Below are 12,243 nucleotides of genomic sequence, written 5' to 3'. Positions count from 1 at the left end.
AAGAGGACTTGACTAACCTCCAGTCCATAGTGGCTGCAGGTGCTACACCTGAGAGATCAGGAGTAAAAGATGAGTGGCCTGAGGAACGGGTGATGGCAACAGCAGAGTCATGCACCTGTGGCTGAGGTAAACTGTTAGGTTGCTGTGTTGGCAAATACTTAACTTTTTCTTTTTGTGGCAGGAAGAGCACCAACCATGTACCTGTAGATTGTTCCATGGTCACGCTGAAAATTGTGCCTCTTTCCTGGGAAAAAACAAGCTGCAAAAGCAGGCAAATATTTAAAGTCTTTAAAAGTAATTTTTTTACACAAAACAGTAAAAAGCACTTTACAACAGTTAACCAGCCCCAAAAAGTCAAATAAACACAATTTCTCTACAGAAAATTGTTTTTCAATTACATTAAACAATTTTTAAATTGACAGGAAAAAAGTATAGTTAAGTCTGTTAAATCACAAACTCCTAGTTTAAAAATAACATTCCTAAACAGAAAAGTACACTAAAACAAACATTTTTTAATGTGGAAGATTTTTCCCCAAAGAGAACTTATCTGCCCAGCAAAGGAACAGCACAAGCCGGTTATCGACCCTTGACAGCCCACAGAGCAGTGCTGTCTTATGGCAGTAAAGCTCTGAAGGGCTTGGCACCGAAACCTGTTTTTTCAGTCAGCTCAGCTCGAGCTGTCTGATGACTTGGGTGTGTGGAAGGTGCCTTGAAACTTTAGAAGTTGGTCAGCTATTATACCTTTGTCAGGATATAACCCATATGGCTAAGGCTACTGCAGCAATGATCAATATGATGATCACCTCATATTACACTCATATTCACTATGGTCTGCATCTTCACAAGCTGTACCCTTTTAAAATCAGAAATAATAAGTCTGCCTCCTTTGAATTTCCCACCCAAATGTACTATTCAGATGCCTTAAATACAGTTATACTAAGGACTGTCTTGTGGTGTCTGCAGTTGTAACTAGATGTGTCAGCAATTACATGCTTTTGTATTTTTTTACACTGAATACTATTTTGTTGTTTCCACACTGGCTGATACACATTTTGCTTCATCCTTACACCATAGTTATTTTGAGCTGCATAACCCAAAATTGATATTTGTTTGCATGACAGAAAAGTAATTTATAGACCATGAATTTAATTAACAAAGACAAAATATACCTGGCTTTGTGGCATTTAAGATTTAATGATCTATATAACGGTGAAAGGTATAAAATGACAACTATTCAACATAGTCCAAAATTACAATATAAGAAACCGGATGCAGTAATACAGAGAATAACATGACTTGAAATTATTATTTTTTCTTCAGTATCATAAAAACATAGCAATTTTTTATGGTAAAAGTTTTAGAGGAGGAAGTCGCAGAGGTATGTTCTCCCTTTGTTCGATTACTTGTTCCACAGTAAGATGACGTCTTTTTTGTTGTAGCCAGTACAACATCTCTACTTTATCCCATTTCATTTTCTCAATGTATGAACGACCCTGGGAAACACAAACATTGTATTTTAAACTACAGGTCAGCAATAATACATAGCAGTGAAGCAAATTAGATAAGTACATACAGATGTGCATATCAAGAAATGATTATGAAGGTCTACTTATTTATTTTATTTATTTACTATTTGGTGACCAAATAGGTGGTCTGGGGACCCATTTCAGACATGACTGTGAACCCTTGTCTATGGGCCAGACTCCAAAAGAGGTAAGTTCCAGTACTTTATTCAATGTACGCAGACTGGAATGCTATCGGCAGTTTTTTTTTCATCAATTTTCACTAAAAAGAGGTAAAAAAAATGCAGAATTTTCCCATCCCATTCACCCTCTTTCCATTGTGTTCTTAAACCCAGTGTCTCTCTCTTTCTCTCTCTCTCTCGCTCTCTCTCTTGTTGTCTCCCCATTATGTTAATTCGACCACAAAATTCCTTCCCTCCACTTTCACTGGCTATTGCTATTAAGCACAGAAGTATCATTTTGTGAAGTGATTCACTTTAAGTTATTTAAATACTTGTACCTTCCCACTGTATTTCATAGATCCTGAATACTGAGTATATACTCAAGCGACATGTACTGGTCTTTTATACTAAGCAGCTCTTGAGTTGCCTGACTTTAATCCAAATTGCTTTGGAAGCTCCTCCCAGTCTTGTCTCATCTGCTTATACTAGTGAGCACTAGGAGATTAAATTGGAAGTGCCTCCTCTTAGAATGCTAAAGCTTGAGCTACCCTGTGTTTTGTATCTTCTTGCTTGCTTAGAGCACAGTCCAGGACATAGCATCAATTCTTTTTTTTTCCATCTAACTTTTAAAATCTGCAACATCTGGGACAAGAATATCATTCATGGGAGTGCCTTCTGTATGTTTTGTGCATTCTACCATAATTATATACACCCTCTACTCATACCTCTCAACTGTACAGATTTTTGCAGAATGTCCAGATTTTGGCCTCATGTTTTTGGTCTGTTTTTCATAAAATTGTGGATTTCTGGCAGATTAGTGGTAAATCATTAAAGACTGAAGTTAGAAAATAATGACATACATTTGAGCTTCATTCATATCCTTCAGAAAATACATGCTAATACAAAACCTGTTATTATATCAACTTTCTAAGCTTGTAAGAGCAATATTTAAAAATTGTCCCTATTTTTTCGGCCTTTGTCCCACTTTTATTTATGGCTTTGTCCAGATTTCGTGCTCTAAGAAGTTGAGAGGTATTTATTTATTTATTTGCTGTAGTTACCTTACTTGTCTAAACACCTAAGCAATGGATAAGATGGAAGATCACCCTTCTAGTTTCACCTATGCTGTCAGCCTTTTAGCATTGTTCAAAGACAGTGTGCTAACACCCATAAGCTCACAGATAATGAGTGTATTCTCAGCAGTAATAATTCAATCTGTGAGAGGTTATATACCTAACTAATCAGGTTTACTTCTTATTAGGCCTATACTGAAATATAAAAAAATATATGTGTCAGAATGAATTTTGTCTAGTAGAATTTTTTAAACATTACAAATAACAAAATGGATTCCTTTATTTCAGCCCAGAGACATTTACAGCAACTGCATGCTGCAAGCTAGATAAGGCTCATAGTACTGCCTTGCTATGAAACAAAGGGATGTTGAGTGCTTGAGTGAAGCAGTTTGTAACATAAATAATATGTTTCTGTAGTTTGGCCTTGTTTTGCTACAGGTTTTGTATTGAATACAGCCATCTTTGTGTGACTATATAGATGAAGTCATTAGAAGGTGCAGAGTATGAGAAAATATACAAAGACCAGTGATATTATACAGGTTCTGAATAATAATTGTATATTTCTGCTGTTAATCTAGGCTATGAATTGTGATTGGAAGGAATGTTCCAGAATACCTTTGTCCATATATTTAGTGTCATGTCATTACTGTGTTTGTCTAAGCTTGTTAGTTTAGTTAAATGTGCTGCTGATCTAGTCAGAAAATAAATGTTTTATCCATACCACTTTATATAAACAACTGACAGTAATTAATGAGGAACTTATGAAAAGTTGCCCTATGAGCTTCATACACTTCCACCACAGTCCTTCATTAATCACATCAAAATGTCATATGCTGAGGCTGTGAAAAAAATCACCCCCAAGCCTTCAAGAAATAAGAATATTAAGTTTTATCAAAAATCAGGCCACAAATCCAGCTCATACTTACCTACTATAATCACCCACTTTAAAAAGGAGCTGGCATGATCTAGTGGGTCATTTGCTTTCCACCTTACACCATAGTAATATATGAAAAATGAGGCAGCTTTTTTCTGCACTGAGGTATAAGGAAAAGGCACAAAGTACACTAAATCTTGTATACACACATCATAAAATTGTTTATATGTTCATGCTCAAAGTACAGTTGTGTAAGCTGAAGTTACTATGACACTACATGTTCAAATGATCACTGATCCAGTAGCATTAGCTATATGGGGTTATAAATATGCATGCATTTCATTAATTCTGTTTGAAACTATTCTACACACTCTCTCTCTCTCTTAATTCCCTGCTGAGACATATCTTCACTTAGGTTGTGTTCCATACCTCAATCAGTCAGGGTTGTGCCTTGCGCATACTCTATAGGACGAGCCTGCACCATCTCATACAGCAAACACATTTTTCTGCAGCTGTGTCTAGGTAGCCAGCAATTACATTATTGTTTGTTTTATTATATTTGTTTAGATCTCACATATAGAGTACTGTTGGGGCCTGTTTCTTGGTATCATTAGAGGCTATACCCACTCCCCTCTATTTAGCAGAGTACTGTAGGAGTATTTTGCTTGGTATCATTAGAGGCTATACCTCTTCCCCTATTTACTCCTGGCTTTCTTTACCATTTACTTTTAAATGTACCGCCAATACCACAGTTCGCACACTGGTGTAAAATCGCACCAGTTGTTACTTTAGCAGTATAAGGCTGACCTACAACACCTATCTTGCTCATTCCTAAATAGGTTACATTTATAAACAGGTAAAGAGTTAGGCTGCCATCGCATTTCTTTACCAATGCCCATAATGTTGTCTTAACTAACTTCACCCTTTTCCACCAGTACTAATAGCATGTATTATAGTTCCTATTAGTCCTTGTACTGCCTGGCATATGTGCATTATAGTGGGAAATAGTCTTTATAATACTATAAATACTTTATACAGTTCATGTTTTGTTTTAAAGGCATATTTATAGTTACTGAGACATTTTCTTGTGTGTATATCACTTTCTGTAATCTGGCTGAAATCAATGAATTATACTTGAAACAGTGTGCATAATTCCATTAATTCTTTATGCACTTTGCTCTCCTCCTCCTGCCCTCATTCCCCTCCATTTCTGGTATATGTCCTTTCACAAACGAAACTCTACCATTGGCATGATATATACTATAATCTACCCTAATGAGAACGCAGCCATGTAATCAGTAGTACAAACAGCAATCGGCTGATCTCAAGAAAAATGTTTTGTAAAAAATAAAAATTAAAAAAAAAAAAAAAAGTCATATCATTCAGAAACTAACACCAGCAATAGCATATTGCACAATAGAGTCAGTTGAAGACTGAACTCTCCCTTTTTATTTGCTTGAAGTTAAACCCACTGAGGATCAGAGTTCCTCCACAAGAAATTAATGCTGGTGAGCTGTGCTAGCAGTGATGTCAGTTTTTTTTTTTTGGAGGGAGGGGAAATACCCCCCTTCTTCATATAGGTGTGACCATGGAGTTAGTGTATATTTTATATATATATATATATATATATATATATATATATATATATATATATATATATGTCTGTGTGTGTGTGTGTGTGTGTATACATAAGTTAAGTCTCGGGGATGTGAGTGTCATGCCCCTTGCAAAAAACACTACTATTTCTGTCTCATTGACATCTAATACAACATAAAAAGAAGTTATGTACTTACCATAACGTTCCATGTTCCATGTGATTTGTTCATCTCGCCTTCATCCTTTACTGATGGGTTCGAGTTGGCACCTACTGCAAAGCTCGAGGATTTCAAGTAGCTCGAGGCCAAGTCCCTATCCCATGATGCACCCTGAGTTACCTCAGATCTTGTTTGCTGCATAAAATAATACCATATGTCATTCTATAACTCCATAAGAGAGAAAGTATAGAGGGGTTGAGTGACCAGGAAGGATCTAACATCTCAGTCTTCTGAAAGCCCAGGAGGGGGTAGGAGGGAGGGATGTAAGAATGAAGGCGAGATGAACAACTCACATGGAATGTTATGGTAAGTACATAACTTCTTTATGTGAAGTTGTTCTATCTCGCCGTTCATTCTTTACTGATGGGTAGCATCCCAAGTACCATCAACCTCGGGTGGCTCACGGAAGTATATTTCTCAGGACCGTGGATCCAAAGGAGGCCCTGTCAACTTTGTAATGAGTGATAAAGGTATGAGGTTTTGACCAAGTGGCTGCTGCGCAAATGTTATCAATAGGCAGTCTGGCAGAAAAGGCAGATGATGTAGAAACTGCTCTGGTTGAGTGAGCTTTAATTTTATGCTGCAAGGGCATATTGGCAGCTAAATAAGCAAAGGTGATACAATCAGATATCCATTTAGACAGAGTTGTTTTAGCCACTGACATACCCTTCCTGGAATCTGAGAATGAAACAAAATGCTGGTCTGATTTCCTGAAATCTTTTGTTCTATCCAAATAAAATCTGAGCTGTCTGTGAACATCAAGTTTGTGCAGCATGTACTCTAAATTGCTGGAATGGTTGGGGAAGAAACTGGCAAATCAATAATTTGGTTGAGATTAGTTTCAGTGCAAACTTTGGGTAAGAAAGAAGGGTTTATTTGAAGTGAGAGACTGTCAGCATGGAAAATCAAATAAGGAGGCTTAATGGATAAGGCCTGAAGCTCTGACACTCTGCGGGCAGATGTAATAGCCACTAAAAAGATGGTTTTGCATGACAAAAATTTGAGGTCACATGAGGAAGCTGGTTCAAATGGTGGAAGAACTATGCGGGAAAGCATAATATTTAGATTCCATGGAGAATAGGGAGATTTCACACGTGGTCTAATATGAAAGGTCTCTTTGAGAAAGGCTTTGGATAATTTGCGTGACATAATATTCAGTCCTTCAAATCCCAGATGAAAGTTAGAAATGGCAGCAAGTTGAATATGGAATGTTGCTGCTGCAGCTCCTTTATTGAATATCATGGTTAAGAAATCTAGAACAGAGGCCATAGGGCTTGGTAAGGATCAATATTGTTTTTAGCGGCCCATATAGAAATTTTTTTTTGATTTGCTGAGGTACAGTTTCCTCGGAGAGGATTTATGAGATGATAGGAGAATTTGCTTTGTCTCACTGGAAAGGTTATGGAACCTGGCTATGATAGGAATTGGAGAAGCCAAGCTGTCAGCTTCAGGGACTGCAGAAAGGGATCGAGTTCCCCCGATGAGTGCGTCAGAAGGTCTGAAACTGGGTCCAGAATCCAGGGGTCCTCCAAAAGATGAAGTCGAAGGAAGGGGAACAAATCTGATGTGGCCAATAGGGAGCTATTAGAATAATGGTCCTTCCCAGGGCTTTGACTTTCTGTAATACCTTGGGTATCAATGGGATTGGTGGAAATACATAGAGGAGACCCGGGGACCAATCTTGAACGAGTGAGTCCCTTGGGGCTTCTCCTGGAGGGGTTATCACGGCAAAGTAGCTTCTGCATTTGGTGTTCATGTGACTGGTAGAAAGGTTGCAGCAAGGCTGGCCCCACCTGTGGAATATACTGTCCGCTATTTCCATCTTGAGGGACCACTTGTGGGGCATACAAAATTGCTCTGCTCAACTTGTCTGCTATCATGTTAGAGTTCCCTGGGATGTGCATTGCTAACAGAAAGTGCTGGGTGGAAATAGCCCACTGCCATACTCTGAGGGCCTTGGGACAAAGGGGGTAAGATCTGGTTCCTCCTTGTTTGTTCAAATACCAGACCACTGACATGTTGTCCCTCTGAATCACAATTGTACCCAGAGGAAGAGTGTCCTGGAAGTACTGCGCCGCCAAAAGTACTGCTCTCATCTCTAGGATATTGATATGCAGATGTGTCCCTTGATTGGTCCATGTGCCTTGGGCTGTCTTTCCCTGAAAATGCCCCCCCTATCAGGGAAGCGTCCGTGGTCACTGTGGCTGCTGGAGGGGGTAGCGCAAATGGGCGTCCTATCGTAACATGAAGTGAGGTCAACCACCACTGAAGATCCTTTTTGCAGGAATTTGTGATCATTATCATGTGAGACATGGGGAGCTCTTGGTAAGACCATTGAGTGAACAACAGCCATTGTAGTATCCGCATATGCATATGACCTAGTGGTATAGCTAGAACTGCTGCTGCCATCATACCTAATAATTTAAGAACTTCTGATGCTGGTGCTTTGTTTTTGGATATTAGAATGTGGACATGCTGATGGAGAAGTAAGACTCTTTCTACTGGAAAAAACTCAATAGACCACCACACAAAGGTTGGAACTAACGAAAAGTATCACCAAACACAAAAATAAAATAAAAAAGAAGGTCCTACCACAACCCTGAAAAGCGAAACAATGCTTTATTCAAAATGAACCAAACGACTGAGCGCTTTCACCTGTATATCCCAGGCTTCATCAGTCATAGAAAATAAACACCACTTCCCTTTTGAATGAGCCTTGATAATCTACACATTTGACCCTTCACAACCCCCCTCTTCTGATGGGGTGGATGACAACTGTCATAATGTAACAACCCATTGGAGAAGGTAGATTTTCTAAAAATTTAAAGGGTCAAATGTGTAGATTATCAAGGCTCATTAGTGATGATAGTGAATTTACAAGTGAAATATATAAATTGATCGGAATATTCATTAATAGAGGTTACCCTATTGAAATGTTACTATGTATCAAAAAAGAAGTATATAGGTGTAGGTCTACTTTGTTTTGTCCCATATTAATGCAAGATGCTAGTGTTACAGAGGACAGTAATAAACTACAAGTGAACAATAAGGTTATGGTAGTAAAATATAACCATGATTGTTTAGAATTATTAAAGATTTTGGAGGCTGCTTGGGATACCGGTTTTGATGCAACACTTAGACAAAAATAGGTGACAAGCCACATATAGTTTGCAGTAGGGGTAGTAACATGAAAGATTTGCTGGGAACGAATGGGTCAAAAATAACTAAATATTACAGGTCCCAGATGTTTAAATGTGGACACTGTAATTATTATAAATTTGTTAATGATGGCCCGTATGTGGCTGTTGAAGGTTACCACCGTACTCTTGATTGTCCCAGTAGATGTACCTGCACTACCATGAATGTGGTATACGTAGCAACATGCAGTGCATGCTCGGCATTCTATGTGGGGAAAACTACCCGTAAACTTAAGGATAGAATTGCCGAGCATGTTAGGGACATCAAGAATAAGAAAACTGCACTTTATAATCATTCTAACATTTGCACTAATTTTAGGAGATTTTTATTCTTTATTATTGACCGGGTGGTGAAAAACCAGAGGGGCGGTGATTATAAGTTGGCTTTAGAGCTAAGTGAGACAAGGTGGCAACTAAGACTCAATGTCAGAACTTTCCCAGGTATTAATGACAATATATCTATTGTTCCACTTTTAAAACAGAGAGCTTTGAATATTTGATTAATGTTTACACAATGTTCATATATATTTTTTATATGTTTTTATATTGTTGTGTGTGTTTTTTACTTGGGAGCTTGAGTAGGGATTCAATATGAACTTTTTAAATACATTGCAATTTTAAAGGCAGCAGTTAATATTATTGTGTGATGTCACTTTAAAAAGCTTTAAAAGGGAAGTGATGTTTATTTTTTTTCTACTGGAAGTCTTAGTGTGGTGGTGGTAGTGTCCAGTTCTGCTCCGATAAAGACGATATGCTGTGATGGCGACAAGGCAGATTTTTCTGAGTTTATTGTAATGACCAGCTGATTGCAGAGTGACAGAGTGGACTTCCTGGCCTGAATTTGTTGATGCCTGTTGGTGGCGGTAAGGAGCCAATCGTCTAGGTATGAAAACACCTGGAATCCTAAACATCTCAGGTGAGCCGTGACCACTGCCATGCATTTGGTGAACACTCTGGGGGCTGTAGTGAGACCAAAGGGCAGGGCTTGAAACTGGTAATGATTGGCTCCCAGCCAGAAGCACAGATGATCTCTGGATGGCCTGGCCATTTTTATGTGTTAGTACGCATCCTGGAGATCTATTGAGCACATCCAATTGTCTTTCCCTAAGAAGGGAAGTATTGACTGAAGCGTGACCATCTGAAACTTCTCTTTCTTTACAGATTTGTTTAGTCTGCTGAGGTCCAATATAGGTCTCCAATCACCTGTCTTTTTTGGAACTAAAAAGAATCTTGAGTAAGTTCTGGATCCTGTCTGGTCTGCTGGGACTGGTTGGATGACTCTTTTTCTTAGCAACGTCTGAACCTCTACTGTTGCTTGTTCCCTGTAACTGGGTGGAACGTCCGGGATTTTCCTTGTCGGTGGAGGGGGTGTGGTGAAAGGGATGAAGTATCCTCTGGAAATGATACTTTGTACTCAGTTGTTATTTGTTATTTTGAGACAGGCGTCTGGGTACAAAGATAAGTGACCCCTGACTGCCTCCAGAGCAGGACAGTCAGGCCTCCTTTCAGGAGCGTTGGTAGGGCTTCCCAAAGAAGTGATCTCTGTTGCCTTGGTGTTGCAGACCCCTCTGTCGCGAGGGCGGAGTCTTCCATTATTGTCCCCTCTTCTGCCCCTGGAGGGGGGTTCACCATGTGTGTCCTGAAAGGCTCCTTGGGCTTTTCGGAACCACATTTTCCCTCCCCTTTGACCCTTGGTCTGGTCTGGTAGGGGTGGAAAAATGGACCCCGATGGCAGACAGAGTCTTTCCGTCCTGCTCACACTTGGTTAAGGTTTCCTTGACTTTAGGCCTGAAAAGGGACGAGCCATCAAAAGGGGTATTCACGAAAGATGACTTGCAGGGCTGCGTAAAGGAAAACAAGTGCATCCAGGAGTGTCTCCTAAGAGCAACTCCTGTACCTGCTGCCCTACTCGTTCCATCAGCTGCATATGAAATGAGGCGCATGGACAAATTCACTATAGAACTGAGAGTAGCAAGCTGGGTGGCAACTTTGTCTGTAGCTCCAGCAGCTACTGTACCCTAAAGAGTATCTCCCAGCTCTTTAAGGAGATTACTTTGTAGTCTGATAAAATGGGTTAAATAGTTAAGCAAACAAAGAGCAAAAGTTGCTGAACTAAACATTCACTTCCCAAATCTATTCATGATCCTGGAGTCTCTGTTAGGAGGAAGGATAGACAAGGAAGTTTCAGACATTTCCTTTTTGGTGGCTGCTGCCACCACCATGGCATCAACTGGCACACCTTTTGTCAAGAAGGATTTATCTAGGGGGGCAGATATGAACTTATTAGGCCTCCTAGGGACAGGCTCCATAGTATCCGGATACTCCCATGCCCTTCGTGAGACCAGCTGCATCAGCTCATCGAAGGGCGGAGACACCCAAGAGGTGGAGGGCTGAGACTTAAAAGCCTTCAGGAGGACAGACTCATCCCCAGTAGGGTTGGTGGACTGCCAGCCACCACTCTTCCTAAGGATTTCCAGTATCTCAGCAAATGAGATAACTCAGAGGGGGACCGTGGGGACCCTTCTGATTCATCCAAGTCAGTGTCAGACGTTAATGACTCCTGAGGGGAGTCCAAATATTTCTTCTTACACACTCTCTCTCCCTAGGAACCTCATCAGTGGGAGCTTCTGAGGAGGTCTGAGGCTCTGGGTCTCTGTGTTTAGCAAGGATCTGTGAGGCAGAAGCAGACACAGGTGCTTTAGGGGATGAAGAAGCCAGGTCCGAAGTTGAGGATGTCTTGGGAGACATAACTCTCCTCATGGCTTTGAAGGCACCTCTGCTCCGATGCAAAGGAACCAACGGATACGAGGAAACCGTCAATACCCCCTGGCACTGGGGCAGTGGGCTCTGAGTCCGAGGTAGGAGCCAAGCTCATCCGAGCCGAAGCCCCGAGAGGCAAAGTTGGAACCGACAAGTCAGTTCGACTAGCCTCCCTGGACCCGACCAGAGAGTGTCGGCTCCTAGAGTCCTTGATCGGTGCTGAGGATGTCAGAGTGAACTGAGCCAAAGACACTGTAGCAGGCATCAGCTCCGAAGGCTCCACAGTCAGCAGGTCCAACTCCTCTGGCTCCAAAGGACCAGTATGGCTTGGAGGAGGAAGAGATATAGCTGGCATAAGAGTCTTTGCTCCGAAGCCACCTGGGTCGGAGTCGATAACAATTTGGCAAAGGCCGGTGCCTGTAAAAGCTTCTGCACCACACGATCCACATCCACATCAGATAGGCTTACAGAAGAGTGAGATGATCGGACTGATGGTACCGAATGGAGTAGAGGTGATTTAGGAGTTTCAGATACCGGTTCCAAGGCTGGGGACTGGCTCTGAAAAGAGAAGACAGTCGGCTCCAAGATCTGTGGAGCCGATGTCACAGACTCTTTAGATTTTTTTGATTTTTTTTTATTCTTTTGATTCTCCAGAAGTCTTGGAGGACTTTCAGGACTTACTAGATCCATCCTGGTCACTCAAAGCCTCCTGGAAAGAAGATTTCAACAAACCCCTCTCAGTAAGCTTTCTTTTTCTCTCTTGGAGAACTCTAGAGGAAAAAGAATGGCATGCAGAGCATGTTTCTTGTAGGTGCAAGGCACCCAAATAGACACAATTCAC

At 40.5% G+C, this 12,243-nt stretch overlaps 1 protein-coding gene across 3 annotated transcripts in view; it reads right to left on the bottom strand.

The window, feature by feature from the left end:
- Nucleotides 1-1,170: 1,170 nt before the first annotated feature.
- Nucleotides 1,171-12,243, bottom strand: part of CCDC87 (coiled-coil domain containing 87) — a 1,578,580-nt gene continuing 1,567,507 nt past the window's right edge. For all 3 annotated transcript variants that reach the window (XM_044087903.1, XM_044087902.1, XM_044087904.1), the window contains exon 21: nt 1,171-1,493. In XM_044087903.1, coding sequence (XP_043943838.1) covers nt 1,344-1,493 — 150 coding nt within the window. In that variant the 3' untranslated portion in view covers nt 1,171-1,343. The remainder of the gene's footprint in view (nt 1,494-12,243) is intronic.

Source organism: Protopterus annectens, chromosome 11.part0 (genome assembly GCF_019279795.1).
Source record: "Protopterus annectens isolate FY-2018-M chromosome 11.part0, PAN1.0, whole genome shotgun sequence".
Lineage (NCBI taxonomy): Eukaryota > Metazoa > Chordata > Ceratodontiformes > Protopteridae > Protopterus > Protopterus annectens.
This window is presented reverse-complemented; position numbering and strand designations above follow the sequence as displayed.